At 59.2% G+C, this 19,110-nt stretch overlaps 2 protein-coding genes across 2 annotated transcripts; one reads left to right on the top strand and one right to left on the bottom strand.

Annotated features, from left to right (window-relative positions):
* Window positions 1-804: 804 nt before the first annotated feature.
* LOC310887917 (tubulin alpha-1A chain-like) lies at window positions 805-4,268 on the bottom strand. Its single transcript, XM_083814113.1, has 4 exons — window positions 4,204-4,268; window positions 3,123-3,345; window positions 2,891-3,039; window positions 805-1,791 (listed from the first exon to the last, which is right to left on the bottom strand). The coding sequence occupies exons 1-4, from the start codon at window positions 4,204-4,206 to the stop codon at window positions 820-822; spliced, it is 1,347 nt and encodes a 448-aa protein (XP_083670239.1). The 5' UTR covers window positions 4,207-4,268; the 3' UTR covers window positions 805-819.
* Window positions 4,269-10,565: 6,297 nt separating this feature from the next.
* LOC310888063 (tubulin alpha-1A chain) lies at window positions 10,566-14,020 on the top strand. Its single transcript, XM_083814442.1, has 4 exons — window positions 10,566-10,676; window positions 11,834-12,056; window positions 12,139-12,287; window positions 12,864-14,020. Exons 1-4 carry the CDS (start codon window positions 10,674-10,676, stop codon window positions 13,842-13,844), a joined length of 1,356 nt encoding a protein of 451 aa, XP_083670568.1. The 5' UTR covers window positions 10,566-10,673; the 3' UTR covers window positions 13,845-14,020.
* Window positions 14,021-19,110: the final 5,090 nt, after the last annotated feature.

Raw genomic sequence — 19,110 nt, 5'->3', positions numbered from 1 at the left:
ACCCCGTCCCCGTCCCCCCCACCCCCCCGGGCCGTGACTTGGCTCCCGCAGAGCCGCCATGCACAGGGGCAGCGCTGAATAACGGGCCTTGGCCCCCCTCCATCCCCCCCCTCCCCCTTCCCGGGCATCGCTGCAGCAGGGCGGTGCTTTACGGGAAGCGGCCGGGTGCTATGTGGGGGGGGGGGTCTGCGCTCCCCACCAAGCCCAGCAGCCCCCCAGGCTCCGCAGAGCGACGCCAGGCAGGCCAGGAGCCGCGACGCCACGTAGGGCCCGTCTGCACCAGCACCCTGGGCTAACCCAGCGCTGCCCAGGGCCGCATCCTGCTCCCCGCCCATGCACCAATGCTGGAGGGCATCTGAGGACCCAGCACTGGTGCTGGAGGGCATCTGGGGACAGCCCCAGCCGTGACCAGGGGCAGGGTGCGAGGTACCATGGGGCCACCAAGCCCTCCCAGGGGACATCCCGGGGTCTCCCCCATGTGGCAGCGCGGCAGGGTTATGGGGAGCCCTAGGGACACCGTATGGCACGGGGGAGGGCTCAGCCCCCAGCCCAGGTGCTGTGCAGACAGCCCAGCACCATGTAACCCACTCACAGTAGGTGCAGCCCCCAACCCACCCAAGGTGCCCCCCGCCAGCCAGCATCCCCCCCTCCAGGACAGCCCCCAGCCACACAGGAGGCCCCCCCCAGTATCGTCAGCTGGGGGTCCTGCCCAGGTGAGCGTGAACCAGAGTGTGTTGGGACAATAAGCGAGAGGCAGGATGATGCAGATTGGGCTTTTAATGAACAGCTCGCGGTGCAGCTGGCAGAACAGACGAGGCACTAGTACTCCCCCTCCTCCTCGCCCTCCACGCTGTCAGCCCCCACCTCCTCGTAATCCTTCTCCAGGGCGGCCATGTCCTCCCTGGCCTCCGAGAACTCCCCCTCCTCCATGCCCTCGCCCACGTACCAGTGCACAAAGGCACGCTTGGCGTACATCAGGTCGAACTTGTGGTCCAGGCGGGCCCAGGCCTCGGCGATGGCCGTGGTGTTGCTCAGCATGCAGACGGCGCGCTGCACCTTGGCCAGGTCCCCCCCGGGCACCACCGTGGGAGGCTGGTAGTTGATGCCCACCTTGAAACCAGTCGGGCACCAGTCCACAAACTGGATGGTGCGCTTGGTCTTGATGGTGGCGATGGCGGCGTTGACGTCCTTGGGCACCACGTCCCCGCGGTACAGCAGGCAGCACGCCATGTACTTGCCGTGCCGCGGGTCGCACTTCACCATCTGGTTGGCCGGCTCGAAGCAGGCGTTGGTGATCTCGGCCACCGAGAGCTGCTCGTGGTAAGCCTTCTCGGCCGAGATGACGGGGGCATAGGTGGCCAGGGGGAAGTGGATGCGCGGGTACGGCACCAGGTTGGTCTGGAACTCGGTCAGGTCAACATTCAGGGCCCCGTCGAAGCGCAGGGAGGCCGTGATGGAGGACACGATCTGGCCTATCAACCTGTTGAGGTTGGTGTAGGTGGGCCTCTCGATGTCCAGGTTCCTGCGGCAGATGTCGTAGATGGCCTCGTTGTCCACCATGAAGGCGCAGTCGGAGTGCTCCAGCGTGGTGTGGGTGGTGAGGATGGAGTTGTAGGGCTCCACCACGGCCGTGGAGACCTGCGGGGCCGGGTAGATGGAGAACTCCAGCTTGGACTTCTTGCCATAGTCGACCGAGAGGCGCTCCATGAGCAGGGAGGTGAAGCCGGAGCCGGTGCCGCCCCCGAAGCTGTGGAAGACCAGGAAGCCCTGCAGCCCCGTGCACTGCTCAGCCTAGGGGGAGAAATGGAGGGGGTTTGGAGCAGGTCAGCCATGGCTTTGCACCCCGGCACAGAGGCAGCTGGAGCCACCTGTCTGGAGCCAGCCCATGGGCAGCCAGGTGCAGCCTTTGATGTGCCAGGAGCACCCAGGGCAGAGCCGGTGGCGCAGCAGGTCCGGCTAGCCACGGCGCTGGCCCTAGCGTGGGAACTGAGGTTCAAAGAGCTCAGGGCAGCCGCACCAGTCCAACCAGCCCCACCGTGCTGGTCTGGCTGGGACTGAGTGAACTTTCCCTGCAGCAGCCCACGCAGTGCTGTGCTCTGCACGTGCAGCTGGAACAGCAGTGGTGGCACCCCAGCGTTGTGTCTGCTGCTGAGCAGCGCTGGCACAGCATCGGGACTCCCTCTAACCCCCACCCCAGCGCCAGCAGGCTGGGGATTGGCAAGAGGTGGGGAGGGAAAGTCACCGGGGCAGCTGACCTAAACCAACCAAAGGGATATTCCATACCATATGATGTCACTCTCAGCAGTAAACGGTGGGAAAAAGAAGAAGGGAGGGGTGGGCTCTCGTGAAAACGTCTGTCCCCCAAACAACAGCTACGTGCCTCGAGGCTGTGCTTTTTCCTTTTTTTTTTTTCTCCTATTTTTTCCTTCAATTAAATTATCCCTATCTCAACCCGTGAGTTGTTTCCTTCCATTTCTTCCTCCCCTCCTCTTCTGAGGAGGGGGAGTGAGAGAGCAGCTGTGGTGGAGTTCAGCTGCCCAGTCATGTAAAACCACCACACCCACACCAGCACCCACACCAGGGCTGCACTGCCCACGGGTGTCCCAGCGTCCTGTCCTGACCACAGCACAGCCGGGCTTGGCAGCAGGCTCAGACAGGGCCCTCGGGGCAGGCGTTAGGGAGGGGACAGCCCGGAGCCAGGGGACAGCCCGGACCTGTCTCCCCTGTCCCAGCCCCCCAGGGCAGCCCCACCTTTTCTCCTCAAATGATGCATCCCAGCGTGCTGATGGAGTGAGAAGGACGTGCTCATCGCCTCCCCCCTGCTTCCCATTGTCCCTGGCCCACCCGGGGCTGGGCACTCACCCCCAGAGACCCCCGTGGGACCCCTCACCAGCTTGCGGATGCGGTCGCGCACTGTGTCGATGATCTCCTTGCCGATGGTGTAGTGCCCCCGCGCGTAGTTGTTGGCCGCATCCTCCTTGCCCGTGATCAGCTGCTCGGGGTGGAAGAGCTGCCGGTACGTCCCCGTGCGCACCTCGTCTGCGGGACAGCCCGAGCACCCCGTTAGCACCGGGCACCCCCCTCAGCACCCACCGCCCCCCATCCCGGCTCCCCGCGCTCACCGATCACCGTGGGCTCCAGGTCCACGAAGACGGCCCGGGGCACGTGCTTGCCGGCCCCCGTCTCGCTGAAGAAGGTGTTGAAGGAGTCGTCCCCCCCGCCGATGGTCTTGTCGCTGGGCATCTGCCCGTCGGGCTGGATGCCGTGCTCCAGGCAGTACAGCTCCCAGCAGGCATTGCCGATCTGCACGCCCGCTTGGCCCACGTGGATGGAGATGCACTCGCGCTGCGGGGCGCAGGAGAGGTGTTCGGGGTCTTGCTCAGTTTGGCCCTGATGGCTCTGCCCACCCGACCACGGAGCCGGGCGCGGGGCTTTCCCCGTGGTTATGCCCGGGGCTGCTCCCCGCCGCCCCCCCCCCCCGGGGAATCCCCCCTTCCACCGCCCGGTGCTGCCCCGCCGGGGTTGTGCAGCGCGGAGCTCACCCGGCCCCCGGTGCCTCCTCCGTAGGGGCCGGATCCTGCCCCCCCAGCCCGGCAGCGCCAGCCCTGACTCACGGCGGCACCGCGGCGCCACCGGGGCCGGTTCCGCGGCCCGGGGCAGGGCGAGAGCCAGCTCCGAAAGCCGCCGGAGCGCGGCCCCGACGGCAGCGGGAGCCTCCCTCGGGCCCCTGCTGCCGGCTTCACCCGGGGGCCGCCCCCACGCGCGACTTCCCGACCCTCGTGGGGAGCGCTCCCAGCACCAGGGGAAGGGGGGCCCCGCACCCCACAGGGGGGGCTCTCGGGGTGGGCTCCCCCCTACCTGGGGAGCCCCAGGGTGCGCGGTCTCGGGGGGGGGGGGCGGACCCAGGACCCACGCGGGGCGCCCCCAAATCGACGGGATGGGAGCCCCGGGACAGCCCAGGGGGACCGTGCCCCTACGGGGGTCGCTGCCCCAGCCTCCCCCTGCCCGCAGCGGGGGCGCGCCCGGCCCCGCGCCTCCCACGGAGCCCGCGCCCCTGCACCCACGCGGGACACGCGAGACCCGGGCCCCCCCTCGAGGCCCAGCCCCACGAGCTACCGGGAGGCACGCGGGGGCCCGCAGCCCACGGAGCCCAGCCCCACTCGGGGCACGGGTGGGGGGTCCCGTCCCCGGCCCCCCCCTCACCATGGTCGCTCACTAGCCGGTCGCCTGGGAGCCACGGTGAGAAGATCGCGGGGGGGGGCCCCGTGGGGCCGCGCCTTATATGGAGGGGGGCGGGGCCTCGGTGGGCGGGGCGCGGGGAGGGCGGGGCCACGCCCACCACGCCCCTCCAGGCCCCGCCCCCCGCCCCCGCCCCGCCGCCGGTTCGAAACTCCCGGGGAGGCGTGGGCGGGGAATTTGGGGGGAACTTGGAGGGCTCTCTTCGCTGGGAGCAAAGATATATCCGCCTTTGAGTGGGAAGACCCTAAAACGGGGCGGAAGGAGCTGTACAGACATTTTATGCACGTTTTATATAAATACAGTTTTACCTCAGGGGCTTATGGGGCCACCGATTTGTTTGGGTGAGTTCTAGAGCAGATTTTGGATTAATTCCGACCTCTGGAGGAGGTGTTACCGGTCCCATATGGGGATGATCTTTTATTGTCAGGACAGGAGGAAACACTAACAAGCTACTAAGCTTTCTGGGAAAACAGGGCTTCAAAGTATTGGATAATAAATTAAAATTTGTAGAAAGAGAAGTATTTAGGGCATCTAGTGTCTGAGGGGGAACGAAGAATAAATAAATCCAGAGAGGATCCAGGGAAGGGTTGAGCTACCCCTACCCAAAACTAAAAAGAACTACAAAGTTTTAAGAGAAAGAGGTTTTTAAGGAATTAGGCGTCACAAAGTCCAAAGGAAAATAGATGCTCCCTAATGGGAGAGAAATGCTGAATAAAGTGCTAATGAGGCAAATATTAACTGTTTTGCATCAAGAGGGTCATTGGGGAATTCAAGCAACGTGTGACGCTGTGCTATGGAAATACGTACGTGTAGGACTATATACACTCTGGCTGAACAGGAACGCAGGAGTTGTGTAGTATGTCAAAAGGTAAACAGGAAAATTATCTGCAGTCAGCCCAAAGGGGGTTGAGAACCAGGAATTCAACACTTCCAAAATGTACAGGTGGATTTTACAGAACTCCTTCGAGTAGGTAGATTTAAATCGTTATTAGTCTTGGTCGATCATTTGTCAGGGTGGGTGGAAGCTTTCCCTTCAGTATCCGCTACTGCGAACACAGTAGCTAAAGTAATTCTAGAACAAATAACTCCCAGGTATGGAACTGCTGAAAATATTGACTCTGATCAAGGAAATCACTTTATGTCAGAAATATTGCAAGGGCTAGTGTGAACTCTAGGAATTAAGTGGAAATTTCACACTCCTTGACATCCTTCCTCTTCTGGAAGGGTGGAGTGGATCAGACAGTACAGAAGCAATTGAGTAAGTTCTGGAAACTCGGCTTCCCCAAACAAAGTGCTTACCTTTGGCACGTCTCCGAATTCAAACTGCACCAAGAAAAGCTGTGGGAGTTTCACCACCTGAAATATTATTTGGATTTCTGTACCTGGACAAAGAGAACGAATTACCTCAATTTGAGACAAAAGATGCTTTTCTTAATAACTATTTTCTTAAGAACTGCGCGGGCTGTCATCCTCTTTGTCACCTCTCGGGACCTGTGGATCATTAGCTCTAACCCCACCCTTGGAAGCCCCGATCCATCCATTCTGAGCAGGGGATTGGGTTATGGACACGGAGAGAATCGAAGCTGCAACCTGAGCGGGACGGACTGTTCCAAGTGCTCCTGACTACTGAGATGGCAGGAAGAATGGCTGAGAAAGGGTGGACTCCTTATACCTGGGTAAAAGCATCAGATAACCCCGATACCTGAAAGACTGCCTTAACAAAGACTTTTAAAGTTAAAATTGTTCAAACTAACTATTGTAAACCTTTAACTTCTCTCTAACAAACTCCGTTTGTCTTCCAAAGCCAGGTCCAAATTGGTATATTTTCTCATTGCATTTTAAAGTTGGTCCAAAAATTCTGTAGGGGTTTCTTTCGGACCTTGTTGGATACTATACAGGGTTGAATGATTTATAGATTTTGGAACTGGTTCTCAATTCCCAATTTAACCAGATTTTGGTACTTACATAACCATTCATAATTCCCGGGGTGATTAGGGTCTCAGTGGGGGTCGGTCAGGGGAATGCAATAGTCTACAGTTCCCTGAGCGGCCCCATTGGCAATCTGAGCTCGCACATGAACTCAGGCTGTTTTAAGAATTAGCTGCTTTTCTGTTTCCACCATCTCACCCAACATTAGATCAATGTCTCCCCATCTGGACCCTGATTTTTTTTCTTTTTTTTTTTCCCTTTTATTTATTTTTTTTCTTGCCACTAAGTCCACTTTTGGTTACAATACTCAATTAAGGTCTCACGATTAACATTTCCTCCAGGTGGCCCACCGATGTCCTTCCAATGGGCCAAGATACAACCCAGAGGGGTCTTTTTATCAAAAGAACTCAAAATTCTTCCCATTATGATGTCTTTTCTCAATCTCTTACACTTTTTCTGTTCTCGTGGAATAGCGGAGTCGCGGATCAGGACTCCACACTGCTTCACAGCGATGCTGCGTCTCACTCACACAGCACAATCACGCAATCACACAAGGAGGCCCCTTAAACTTCTCATTCATACCAGAATATATTGCTTAGGACAATAACCAAACTCGTTTGTATCGTAAATCGTGAGCCAATAACCGTTTGCCTCAGATCCTTATCAACCATTATAAGTCAAATCCTAATACATGGTACCGGACTTTTACAACAGATGACAATTCTTAGGGCAATGCCACACACGACTCCAGCTGTTGTAGCCAGGAGATCCCAAGTTATCGTTCCACAGGGTACAGCCCTTATTCTGCTACTACCTTATTTCATAGGATTCCACAGAACGTGCCATACACCACGTACCCTGCTATTACTTTACGGGAATTCCCTAACAAGGGGGAGCACCAGCACTCTTTAGCTCGCGTAAGACGTCTCCTCACGACCTACAGGTATCCCTTTATTTTACAGCACACCTGGTCCGTCTGTGATGGTCCTTGTCTATCTCTGCGGTGATCTGAATGAGCAGGGGAGTCCTCCCGAGAGGAGTCCCGTCCTCAGCAGGCCCCGCAGCCGGACAGAGAGGGTCCCACCTGGGGGGGTGCCAAATTGATTTGCGGAAATCAGCCCCTATGCCCTGGGGATGGGTGTGAAGCAGGTGTGTTTGCTCGGCTTTGCGCACACACGCCGGGCGCAATGGGGATAATTCCACCTGGCTTGCGCACCAAGGGTCACCGGCAGCGTGCTTGTAGGAGTGGGACAAATGCATGTTCATCTCAGCTCCCCTAAGGCTCTTGCATATCCATGAGCTCTCCGAAGACTCATCACCGTAGGTTTCCGCCCCTGTTCGCATGCGTACCGGCGTCCTTGGGTGGTCGTCAGGGGTACTGCGGTGGTCTTTGGATGAAGGCCGGGAGTCTTCCTCGCTGCTAAACTTCTGATCCTTCCTTTTGACAGGCTCCAGCGGTCAAGCCAGTTCTTGGTGGTCCTTCATCTGCGCGGACAGTCTTTTACTCCCTCGTCTTTTGGGGTCGCTAACGTCCAACCGTGCTGGCTGAGACCTAGGGATCGGCATCCTTCGCCTCCTTCCCCGGCTCGCCCCCGCCCCCCCCGTGGGAAGCCCCTCGGGGCCCCTCCGCGCCGCCTCCCGGCCGCCGCCGCCTTTGTTCCGCCGCCAGCCCCCGGGGCGCTCCCTCCGGGGCCGTTCCCGTGGGGCGGGGGGGCCCCCGACGCTTCCACCCCCCCCCCCCCACCCTGCCCCACAGCACCCCGGCGTCTGGCCCTGGGCTGGGGCGGGCGCGGTTCGGGGTCAAGTTCCCAGGGATTGGGGACGCGGCAGCCCCCGTGTCCCCCCCCCGCCCCCGTGCTGGGGTTTGCAGTGGGGTCACCGCCTCGTGCCCCCCCCCCCCTCCATCCCAGGGAGGGTCCTGAGAGCAGCGAGACCCTGCCAGGCCCCCACGTCCCCCCCCGGGAACCCCTGTGCTGCCACACCCCAAGGCTGTGCCCAGCCCCCCCTTCTCAGTGCCATGCACTGGGTGCCCCTGCCCCCCCGGTGCCCCCCCCGCCCCACATCCTTGGCGCTGTCTCACACGTGGGGCCGGAGCACCCAGTGCCCCCCGTGATGCCCACCCCTCGAAACCAGCGCCACCGGCACCCCCTGAGATGGGAACCCCCCCGTGGGGATGTGCCTGCTGCGGCATCACCACCCTGGCTCCCCCCCGCCCCCCCGCGGCTCCCCCCTGGCTCCCGCCCGGTTCCTCCCGACTCCCCCCGGCTCCCCCCCAGCAGCCGCCTCCCCGCACCTTTATCCCAGGCTTTGCCGCAATGCGGTGCCGCGGCTGCAGCCCCCTCCCCACGCCCAGCAGACGCAGCCCCCGCTGCAGCCCCGCAGCCCCCCCGTCTCCTGCCCCCCCCCCCCCCCGAGCTCTGCCCCCATGCCCCTTTCCTCCCCCCCCCCCAGGGTCCTTTCTGTTGTGGCTCCCTTGGGGGCTTTGTAGTAGCAGCAGTGCCTGGGGGGGGGCACGGAGCACCTTGGTTGTGGGGACACACTGTGCCCCCCCCATGGGGATGGGGTCCCCAGCAGCTCCGGGGGGGGATGGGGTCCCCCACTCCCAGCCCTTTGAAGGGGGACACTGGGGGGGCAGCCTGGGTGCTCCCACCTCCGCCATGCCCCCGCCACCCCAGGGCCGCATCCTGCACCCAGGCGCGGAGCAGCCCCGTCCATCCGTCTCAGCGAACCCGTCACATCGATGCTCAGGGGACAGACAGACGGACAGACAGAGCCGGCGGGGGCTGGCGGCACGGGGGGGGGCACGCAGAGCTGGAAACCTCGGCCGGCCCCGAGCCAGCGCCAGCGCCAGCTTCTCAGCTCCGAGCTGCACCGGGGGGAGCGGGGCTGGGCAGTGAGGGGGGGCCGGTTCATGGGGTCCACATGGGGACACCCAGATGTGGAGGGGGGGGGGGCAGCTGCGGTGGGGCTGGGGGCTCCGGGGGGGTCTCATGGCCTCTGTGCTTGGTCATGCCTGGGCTGCAAACACGGCGGGGGCCCAGCAACCGTCACCAGGAGCTGCTGCGTTGCTACCAACAGTCAACAGAGCACAGGCGGCTGGGAAGCGGCCGGGGGGGGGGGTGGCTGGGAGCTGGGGAGGCGGCTGGGAGCTGGGGGGGGCGGCTGGGAACCGGGGGGCAGCAGGGAGCGGGGCCAGCTCCCCCCTTAGCCCTCAATCAGTGCACACTGGGGCTGGGTGTTGGGCCCAGGGCTGGTGGCCACCCCATGCCATGGGGGGAGGTAAAGGAATGGCATCGCCCCCCCCCCCACCACCACCACAGCGAAGGGGGTGGCAGGCAGTGGGGGGGGCCCAGGGATGGTGTCACCCCCTCCCCCCCCCCCCCCGCAGCACAGCAATGGGGGTTTGGGGCCTCGGCCCCGCCAGGCCCCCCGGCCCCACAAGGTGATGGATGTAGGGGGGGAGTTGTGGGGGGGGGATCCCGGGGGGGGGGGGGGGGTGTCCCAGCCCGTGTCCTAGCACCCGCTCTTGTAGCAACCCCACCGCCAGGGCCAGCTGCCTAGCAGCAGTCGGTGCGGAGACGAGTGGCCTCCCATACCTAATGATGGGAAGGGTCTGGGAGGGGGACATCCCCCCCCCCGGCACCCTTCACCCTGCATCGCCTGGGAGGGGGTCGAGCCAGCCCCCTGCTGAGCCCCCCCTGCCCGCGGCTTGGAGGCATTGAAGGGCAGCCCCCCCCCCCCCCCCCAGCCTGGAGCTGCTGGGGGGCTCAGGCCACGTTTCCCGTCGGGGGGGGGCCAGGACCCCCCCGTGGAGCACCAAACACCCATCTACAGCCCGGGGGGAGCCCATTTGGGGTGGGGGGGGGCAAAGCCTGGCTGGGGCTGCACCAGCCTTTGTTCCAGTGGGCGATGCCCGAATCGCGGCTCCTCTTTGTCTGCAGCCCCATATTCCCGGGGGGGGGGACACGGGGGGGGAGCCCCAGCCCCTCCCTGCTCCCTGCCCTGCTTTAGCAGCACCCCAAAAACACTGGGGGGGGGGGAGGGCAGAGCATGGGGCAGGAGGGTGACGGGGACGTGGGAACAGGGACCTGGAGCTGCCCGGGGTAGGGCAGGGCGCACGACCGGGGCACGGCGGGACGGGACCGGGACCGGGACCGGGACCGGGACCGGGGGGGGGGGGCAGCGGCGCGACGAGCCGTGCTGTCCCCCCCTTGTCCCCCCCTTGTCCCCTCCCGTCCCCGCACCCACCGCAGCCCTCGGCCCCCCCGCCCCGCCCGGCTTTGTCTGCGGCTCCGAGGGGGGGGGGGGGGGGGGCATTGCCTCATCCCCGCGCCGCCAATGGCCGCCGCCGCCACCTCCCCCCCCCGCCCCGGCCCGCCCCGGTCCCCCCCCCCCCCCGCCCCGGCCCTATAAAGCCCCGCGCCCAGCCACCGGTGCCACCGCGCCTCTTACATCGACCGCCTCAGCGTCGTGCTGTGAGAAAGCCCCGGAGCCGAGCAGCCGCCATGGTGAGCGCGGGGGGGGCACCGGGCCGGAGCGTGTATGGGGGGGGGCACCGGGGCCAGGATCGGGATCGGCCCGGGCCGTGCGAGCCCCCGCCGGGGATCCCCGCGCCGCCGCCGCCTTTGTTCCCGGTCCCCCCCCCGCCCCGCGGCCGGCGGAGCCCGTAATGAGCTCGCCGCGGCAGGATGAGGCCCCCCCCCGGTGCTGAGCCCGTTCAGGGCGCGGTCGCCGTTAACCGGGAGCAGGATCGGGGCCCTTTGTCCGGTGCTGAGCCCCCCATGGGTGTGGCTCCCGTTAAACGGGGTGGGATGGGACCCCCCTGGCTCCCGTTAAACGGGGCAGGGTGAGGCCCCCCCCGGTGCTGAGCCCGCACCGGGCGTGGCTGCGGTTAAATGAGGCAGGATGGGATCCCCGGGTCCCGTTAAAGGGAGCAGGAGGGGGCTCCGGGTGCTGAGCCCCCCATGGCTGTGGCTCCTGGCGAATCCTCCACAATAGGACCCCCCCGTCTGGTGCTGAGCCTGCAATGGGTGTGGCTCTTGTTAAATTGGGCAGGATCAGGCCCCTGGTGCAGAGCCCTCAGCCTGTGCTGGGTGTGGCCCTAGCTGCAGGGGTAGGAAGAGCCCCCGGGTGCTGAGTGCTGTGTCCCCCACTGGGGGCACGATGGGGTCCCCAGTCGTACACTGGGTGTGGCCCTGGCTCAGTGAGGACCCCACCGGGCAGGATAAGCCCCTGGTGCTGAGCCCTCAGCCCCCACTGGCTGTTGCTGTGTCCCTACGGGGTGGGTAGGGCAGGATGTGACCCTTGGGGCTCCCATCTCCCACTGGGTGTGGTCACGGCCCCAGAGGGCAGGGTGGTGCTGAGCCCCCGGCACACAACAGGCACTGTCACGGCGGCTCAACAGGCTCAGTCTGCGGGCAGAGCAGGATGGGCCCCCCTGGTGCTGAGCACTGGGTGTGGCCCTGGTGCAGGGCCCCCTGCAGCCCCCAGAACAATAGGATGGGCCTGGGCAGGATCTGGCCCCTAGCATGGGCTGGCCCCATCCTGCCCTGGCCAGCTCAGCACCAGCCCCTCCTGGGGGACATAGGCTGGGGCTGCAGCTGCAGGGTGGGGGGGCCTTGACCAAGCCACGGGGGGTGACGCAGTGCCACGAATGTCCCCGCAGCGCGAGTGCATCTCCATCCACGTGGGCCAAGCGGGCGTGCAGATCGGCAATGCCTGCTGGGAGCTGTACTGCCTGGAGCACGGCATCCAGCCCGACGGGCAGATGCCCAGCGACAAGACCATCGGCGGGGGGGACGACTCCTTCAACACCTTCTTCAGCGAGACGGGGGCTGGCAAGCACGTGCCCCGGGCCGTCTTCGTGGACCTGGAGCCCACGGTGATCGGTGAGCGCGGGGAGCCGGGGTGGGGGGCGGTGGGTGCCGAGGGGGTGCCCGGTGCTAACGGGGTGCTCGGGCTGTCCCGCAGACGAGGTGCGCACGGGGACGTACCGGCAGCTCTTCCACCCCGAGCAGCTGATCACGGGCAAGGAGGATGCGGCCAACAACTACGCGCGGGGGCACTACACCATCGGCAAGGAGATCATCGACCTGGTGCTCGACCGCATCCGCAAGCTGGTAGGGCCAGTGGGGGCTGCGCGGGGGGCTCCAGTGGGTGGTGAGATGAGGACGGAGGCTCCGGTTCTCGGTCTCGCCCTTCCGGCTGGACTAGCCAGGCTGGGTTTAGACTTAATATATTAATTAATGGTAATCCTGCTCTGCAGCGGCTGCCATTGGCTGGCGGCGGGACGTGGCGTGGCTGGGGCGTTGGAGCTGCTCCACAGCGCCGCGTCCCCAGGCGCCCGGCAGTGCTGAGCTGTGCAATTCCTTCTTTGTTCTTCCTCGGCTCTGGCTGCAGCTGCATCCAGCTGTGCTCAGTGGTGTTGGGAGCCCCAGGGGCTGTGTGGGGGCGGCGGCAGAGCCATGGGCTGAGCGCCCCCCCCCCAGCCCTGCCTCTGGGGACAGAGGGGCTTCCCTGGGGGGATTCATGCTCAGAGCATTTCCAACAGCAGGAGTCACCCCATCCTGGTGGCTTCTGCTCTGCTGCTGGAAATCCCCCAAATGTCATCGTGCGAGGACACGAGAGGAAGGAGCGAGCTCTGCTGCTGCTGCCCAGCTTAATCATGGCCCCGCCACCCCTGTCTCTCCCTCCAGGCTGACCAGTGCACGGGGCTGCAGGGCTTCCTGGTCTTCCACAGCTTCGGGGGCGGCACCGGCTCCGGCTTCACCTCCCTGCTCATGGAGCGCCTCTCGGTCGACTACGGCAAGAAGTCCAAGCTGGAGTTCTCCATCTACCCGGCCCCGCAGGTCTCCACGGCCGTGGTGGAGCCCTACAACTCCATCCTCACCACCCACACCACGCTGGAGCACTCTGACTGCGCCTTCATGGTGGACAACGAGGCCATCTACGACATCTGCCGCAGGAACCTGGACATCGAGAGGCCCACCTACACCAACCTCAACAGGTTGATAGGCCAGATCGTGTCCTCCATCACGGCCTCCCTGCGCTTCGACGGGGCCCTGAATGTTGACCTGACCGAGTTCCAGACCAACCTGGTGCCGTACCCGCGCATCCACTTCCCCCTGGCCACCTATGCCCCAGTCATCTCGGCCGAGAAGGCTTACCACGAGCAGCTGTCGGTGGCCGAGATCACCAATGCCTGCTTTGAGCCGGCCAACCAGATGGTGAAGTGCGACCCGCGGCACGGCAAGTACATGGCGTGCTGCCTGCTGTACCGCGGGGACGTGGTGCCCAAGGATGTCAACGCCGCCATCGCCACCATCAAGACCAAGCGCACCATCCAGTTTGTGGACTGGTGCCCGACTGGTTTCAAGGTGGGCATCAACTACCAGCCTCCCACGGTGGTGCCCGGGGGGGACCTGGCCAAGGTGCAGCGCGCCGTCTGCATGCTGAGCAACACCACGGCCATCGCCGAGGCCTGGGCCCGCCTGGACCACAAGTTCGACCTGATGTACGCCAAGCGTGCCTTTGTGCACTGGTACGTGGGCGAGGGCATGGAGGAGGGGGAGTTCTCAGAGGCCAGGGAGGACATGGCTGCCCTGGAGAAGGATTATGAGGAGGTGGGGGTGGACTCGGTGGAAGGGGAGGGAGAGGAGGAAGGGGAGGAGTATTAAACCTTCGCAACGGTGCTGCTTGTACAGGGAACAAAAGTAGTGGAAGACCCCCGATGGGTCTGTAGTAGTGGGTGCGCCGCTGTCTGTGCTGTTAAATGGTCTGTGAAATGGAGAAGTCTCTTATGGACCCACCTGTCCTCTCCTGTGGGTCTGAATAAAAAGCATTCCCTGTCTTAGGGTCTGTGTCTGGTGTGTTTCCTCCGTGCTGCGGGGCCCTGCTCTGCATGGGGCCATTGCCCCCCTGTGCCGGGGCTGCCCCAAGCCCCTTGACCATGGGGGTGCTCCTGGGGGCAGGCTGAGCCTAGTGCCCTGCAGCCCCAGCTCCCCCTTTTGGGGCTCAGCCCCAGGAGGCAGCTCTGTGTCCCCCGCTGCTCACCGACCTCTCCCCACCATGAGATGGGGAAGGGAGAAGTGCCCAACGTCTGGGCTGGAGACAAAGCCAGGTCACAGTGTAATCACGGTGTAAAGCAGGCGCTGCGGGGGCAAGCGGAGCAAAACAAGGCACTCATTCAGTGCTTCCCAGCAGCAGGCGGCTGCTTGGCCACTTCCAGGCAGGCGGAGCTCAATGTGCCTGGCTTGGGAGGATGAACACCGCAGCCCCGAGCATCCCCTTCCTTCCCCCTGCTTTTATGGCTGAGCAAGAGGTAGTGTGGGATGGGATGTCCCCCTGGGCTGTGGGGTCAGAACCCAGCTCTGTCCCCTTTTACTGGGTGTGAGGGGGACAGAGCTCACCCTCCCCATGGTGCTGTGCTCTTGGAGTGAGAGCAGCATTGGTGCAACACCCACAGTCCCCCAAACCCATGGCCTGGGGAGGGGGCAGTGCCAGGGCCCTGACCCAAATCCCCCAAAGGGCTGCTCCCCCCTGTGTGTCCCACAGCAATACAAGGTGGGGAAGGAGAAGGAGGACTCTCCTCACAGAAATATTTGTGCACCCCCCCCCAAGTGCTGCTGCTGGGGCCCTGCTTCCCAAGCCGTGGCTGAAAATCCCTGTCTGAGGGGAAGCACAGTAGAACTTTCTCCTTTTGCTTCTGCGGGGCCTCTGCTTGCTTCTCCTTTCATTAAACTGCTCCTTGGTCTGAGCCCTGAGTTTCTCTTTATTTTTTTTCACATTGTATTTTCTTCCCCTGCCCTTTGAGGAGGAGGAGGAGGAGTGAGAAAAGCCTGGGGGAGCTGAGCTGCCCGGGGGTGTCCGGAGTCATGTGAGCAGCAGCAGAGTCCTTGAGGGTGCGAGCACGGCGCCAGCCCTGCGTTATCGCCGCCGCTTCCAGCAAAAATCCCACGCGCAGCATCCGAGCGGCCACCGCGAAGCAAAGGGACGTGGCACCCCCCTGTGGGAAACGCTCCGTACCCAATAACGGGCTCAGGCGAGGATCTCAGCAAAGCAGCATTTTTATTTGCGATTGCAATGGTGGGCGTCCCGCAGGCAGGAGCATACCTACTAGTTCCATAGCACACTTTATATACTTTATCTCTTGACGACCGGGACCCTTCCCTCTTTCCCCATTGACTGGGTAGTCCAGGTTCACAACCTATCTGGCGCATCACAAATAATACATGGCTTTCAGTTGCCAGCCCGTTATTTTTCAAGGTTTTCATGACTTTTTTTTTTTTTTGCTCTGTGAGGTGGCAATATTTCTTCCCTTATCTGACTTGACACCGTGGTTTTTGCCTAATTGCGCTAAGGAGTGTGGTTGTTGTCTGCGTTTTACAAGGTTGTCTGTAAGCTTTCTTATCACTGCAAGCATATCTCAACACCACATTCCTTCCTCCTATACAATGTGACATCTCTTCGCAAAAACCACAAAACCACTCTTTCTTACATCTGGTCACATACATCCTAATCAATGCTTTTCCGTTGAGTATCAATCTAGAACTTGTCTTCTCTCCCTCCTCCCCCCCTCCCCCCCATTATGCAAATCCAGGAAGCAGCTTGTCTTTACATTGTGCATTCCCATGAAGCAGCATACCTGGTATGCCTGGGACTTCCTGTGCTTATGTTACCAATTCTGGTGCAAAACCAACATTTTTGTTCCCCAAATTCCCCCCTTTTCTTCTTTGTAAATTGTTGATTTTTGCAAAACTCTCTCTAAGGTGTAATTTGGTAGATATCTTCCTCTTCACTTCCTTTGCTTTCCATCTCCTCTAATATCATCATCTTATCTGAGTAGGGTGGTGGCTCCATGGTTTGTTTCAATAGTGCTGTTTTAATTAACTGCTGGACCAGTCCTCTCACACAGGGGATAATGCAACGACCGATGGCTGTCAAAACTCCTACTGCTATGATCAAGGATGTAAATATGGACACTACCATCCCTTTCCAGTCACCAAACCAAGATTCCAAATATCCTGCGATGGAAGTGTCTGTTCCCGAGTTTTCTGACAATTCATCGGCAAGGGTGGTAAGCCCTTGCAATGCTCTAGTTCCTGTGCCATCCGGGGCAGTACTGCTGGGGATAAAAGTGCAATGACGGTTGCCCAGCATCACGCACACACCTCCCTTCTCCGTGAGCATCGTATTTAATGCTATTCTGTTTTCCCAAGCCATTCTGCTGGTGGCATCTAGTTGTTCAGCAGTTCCTCTTATCGCATCCCTTGTACGATTTATGAATCTCTGCTGATGATAATAAATGTAATGAATCCAATCCGCATTCTTGTGGATTGTTACCCACCAGAACAGTGATGACTCAAACCCTGCAGCAATTTGATCTCTAGCTTTGTGTTCATTGGGAACTCCTCTAGGCACTCCAATAGAATCTATGTGTACTCCTTCATCAAATGATATCACCAGAATCAAAATTAATAATTGACCTCTCCCTGTCATTATTTTTAAATCTTAGGTTTCCAAATAATTATCAATATAAAGAATAAGATGCACACTGTTATTGTAATAAAACCCGCTTGGGGGCACTCCAATTCTGTACAGGCCAGTCCTTTCTCCCTATCGCAAGTCACATTCGTTGGTTACCTGTGAAAAATAAAAGGTTGGTTTACAATTATAAGCTTTTATCCCACCCAGAGTCTACTATGAAAATTTTCTTTTTAATTTTAACTTTCAACAAGTCTTCTGTAAGAACAACTTCTCAGGTACTAGGGTCGACGGATGCTTTCGCTAGAGTATAGTGAGTCCAACCTTTTTCTGCAGTCCTTACGGCCGTTTCAGCAGTTAGTAGTACCTGGAATGGTCTTTCCCATTCAGGCCGGGGTTTTGATTCTCTCCAGGTACGGATCAGGACCCAATCTCCTGCATGGAATGAACGTACTGGGAATTCCAAAGGTGGGCTTTGTGCCAACAGTCCACGAACCCTGAGAGATGTCAAGGAAGAAGACAATCCGAGTATACAGTTTTTAAGAAAAATACCTTCAGTTTCAAAAGTAGGCATCTCACCACTTCTATCCAGGTACAGTAGTCCAAGCAACGTCTCATATGGCAAAATTCCTATATCTTTCCTAGAAGCAGTTTGAATTCTGAGAAGAGCTAAAGGTAAGCATTTTGTCCAGGGAAGTTTAGTCTCTAAAGCCAGTTTTGACAGCTGTTTCTTTAGTGTCTGATTCATTCGTTCCACTTTCCCAGAGGAGGAAGGATGCCATGGAGTATGAAACTCCCAGTTTATTCCCAAAGTTCTCATTAATCCTTGTAGAATAGATGAAATAAAATGACTTCCTTGATCTGAATCTGTATTTTCAACAATTCCATATCTGGGGATTATTTGTTCTAGGACTATCTTTATCACCACACTAGCTGTTGCTGATACTGAAGGAAAAGCTTCTACCCATCCTGACAAATGGTCAATTAATACTAGCAAGTACTTAAGTCTACCCACTTTAGGTAATTCAGTAAAACCTACTTGGATGCTCTGAAAAGGTCAAAGTCCTGGCTCCCGTCCACCCAGAGGTTGTTTCCACAGAACCGTCTTATTCACTCGTTGGCATGTTATACAACTATTACAGACCTGCTTAGCTAGGGTATACATTCCTACACGTACGTATTTTCTTAATACAGTCACACATCGCCTGGACTCCCCAGTGGCTTCCTTGACGTAGAACAGCTAAAATTTCCACGTTATTTGTTTATTTACCATTTCTCTCATCAGAGAGAGTCCACTGTCCTTCTGACTCCTTTGCTCCTAGCTCCTTGAAGGCTTCTATTTCTTTTTCACTGAATATCTGCTTTTCAGGTGGAGGTTTTATTTCAGGTACAAGAAGCAGCTTCATTTCTACTTCCAATTGCAAGGCTGATTCTTTAGCCTTTTCATCTGCAATTCTGTTTCCCCATTCAACTAGGGAGTTTCCTTTGTGATAGCCTCTCACATGTACCACAGCAATCTCTTCTGGTAGTAATACATTTTCCAAAATTTGTCTAATTAATTCTTCATGGACCAATGCCTTTCCCTTGCTATTTATTAAACCCCTTCCTTCCCGAATTTTTCCAAATGTATGTACCACCCCATATGCATATCGCAAATCTATATATATAGTTCCCTGTTTCCCCTGTAACAACTTCAGTGCTTGATTTAATGCATATAATTCACAAGTTTGAGCTGACCAATTACTAAGCAGGCTTCCCATTTCCTCAGCTTTCCCATCTGTCCCTTCAACGATGGCATAACCATTACATTGCCTCCCTTGTACCATCCTAGAAGACCCGTCTATAAACGATATTTCCCCTTCCTTTAAGGGTACATCTTATAAATCTAATCGTATCTTTGCTTGGTTAATTTATTAGATCTAAACAGTTATGTTCCGTATCCATTGGATCTTCAGCTCCTGTTGACAAGAAGGAGGCAGGATTCAAAACAGATTCTGTAGTTATAGTTAAATCCTCCTTTTCAATTAGTACAGCTTCATATTTTGGTATTCTGGAGTCTGTCAGCCACCTTCCTGCTTTCTGTGTAAGGATAGTCTTCACTTGGTGGGGGTTAACAACAACCAATTGCCCACCAAAGGTCAGCTTCCTGCTCTCTTCTACTAACAAGGCAGTTGCTGCTACTGCCTGAATACACTCTGGCCATCCCCAGGAAACGAGATCTAATAATTTAGACAGATACGCTACAGGTTTCCTCTTATCTCCCCATTCTTGGGTTAAGACCCCCAAAGCAGCACCCTCCCTTACAGTTATAAAAAGATAAAATGATTTATTCAGGGCAGGAAGAGCTAAGACTGGTGCCGTAATAAGATCTTCTTTTAATTTTTCCACTATTTCTTTTTCCTCTTCAGTCCAGTTCAATATATTGGGTTCTTCCTCCAATAATTTGAGATATAATCTTCG

This window comes from Anser anser, assembly GCF_964211835.1.
Source record: "Anser anser genome assembly, chromosome: 30".
Classification (NCBI taxonomy): domain Eukaryota; kingdom Metazoa; phylum Chordata; class Aves; order Anseriformes; family Anatidae; genus Anser; species Anser anser.
This window is presented reverse-complemented; position numbering and strand designations above follow the sequence as displayed.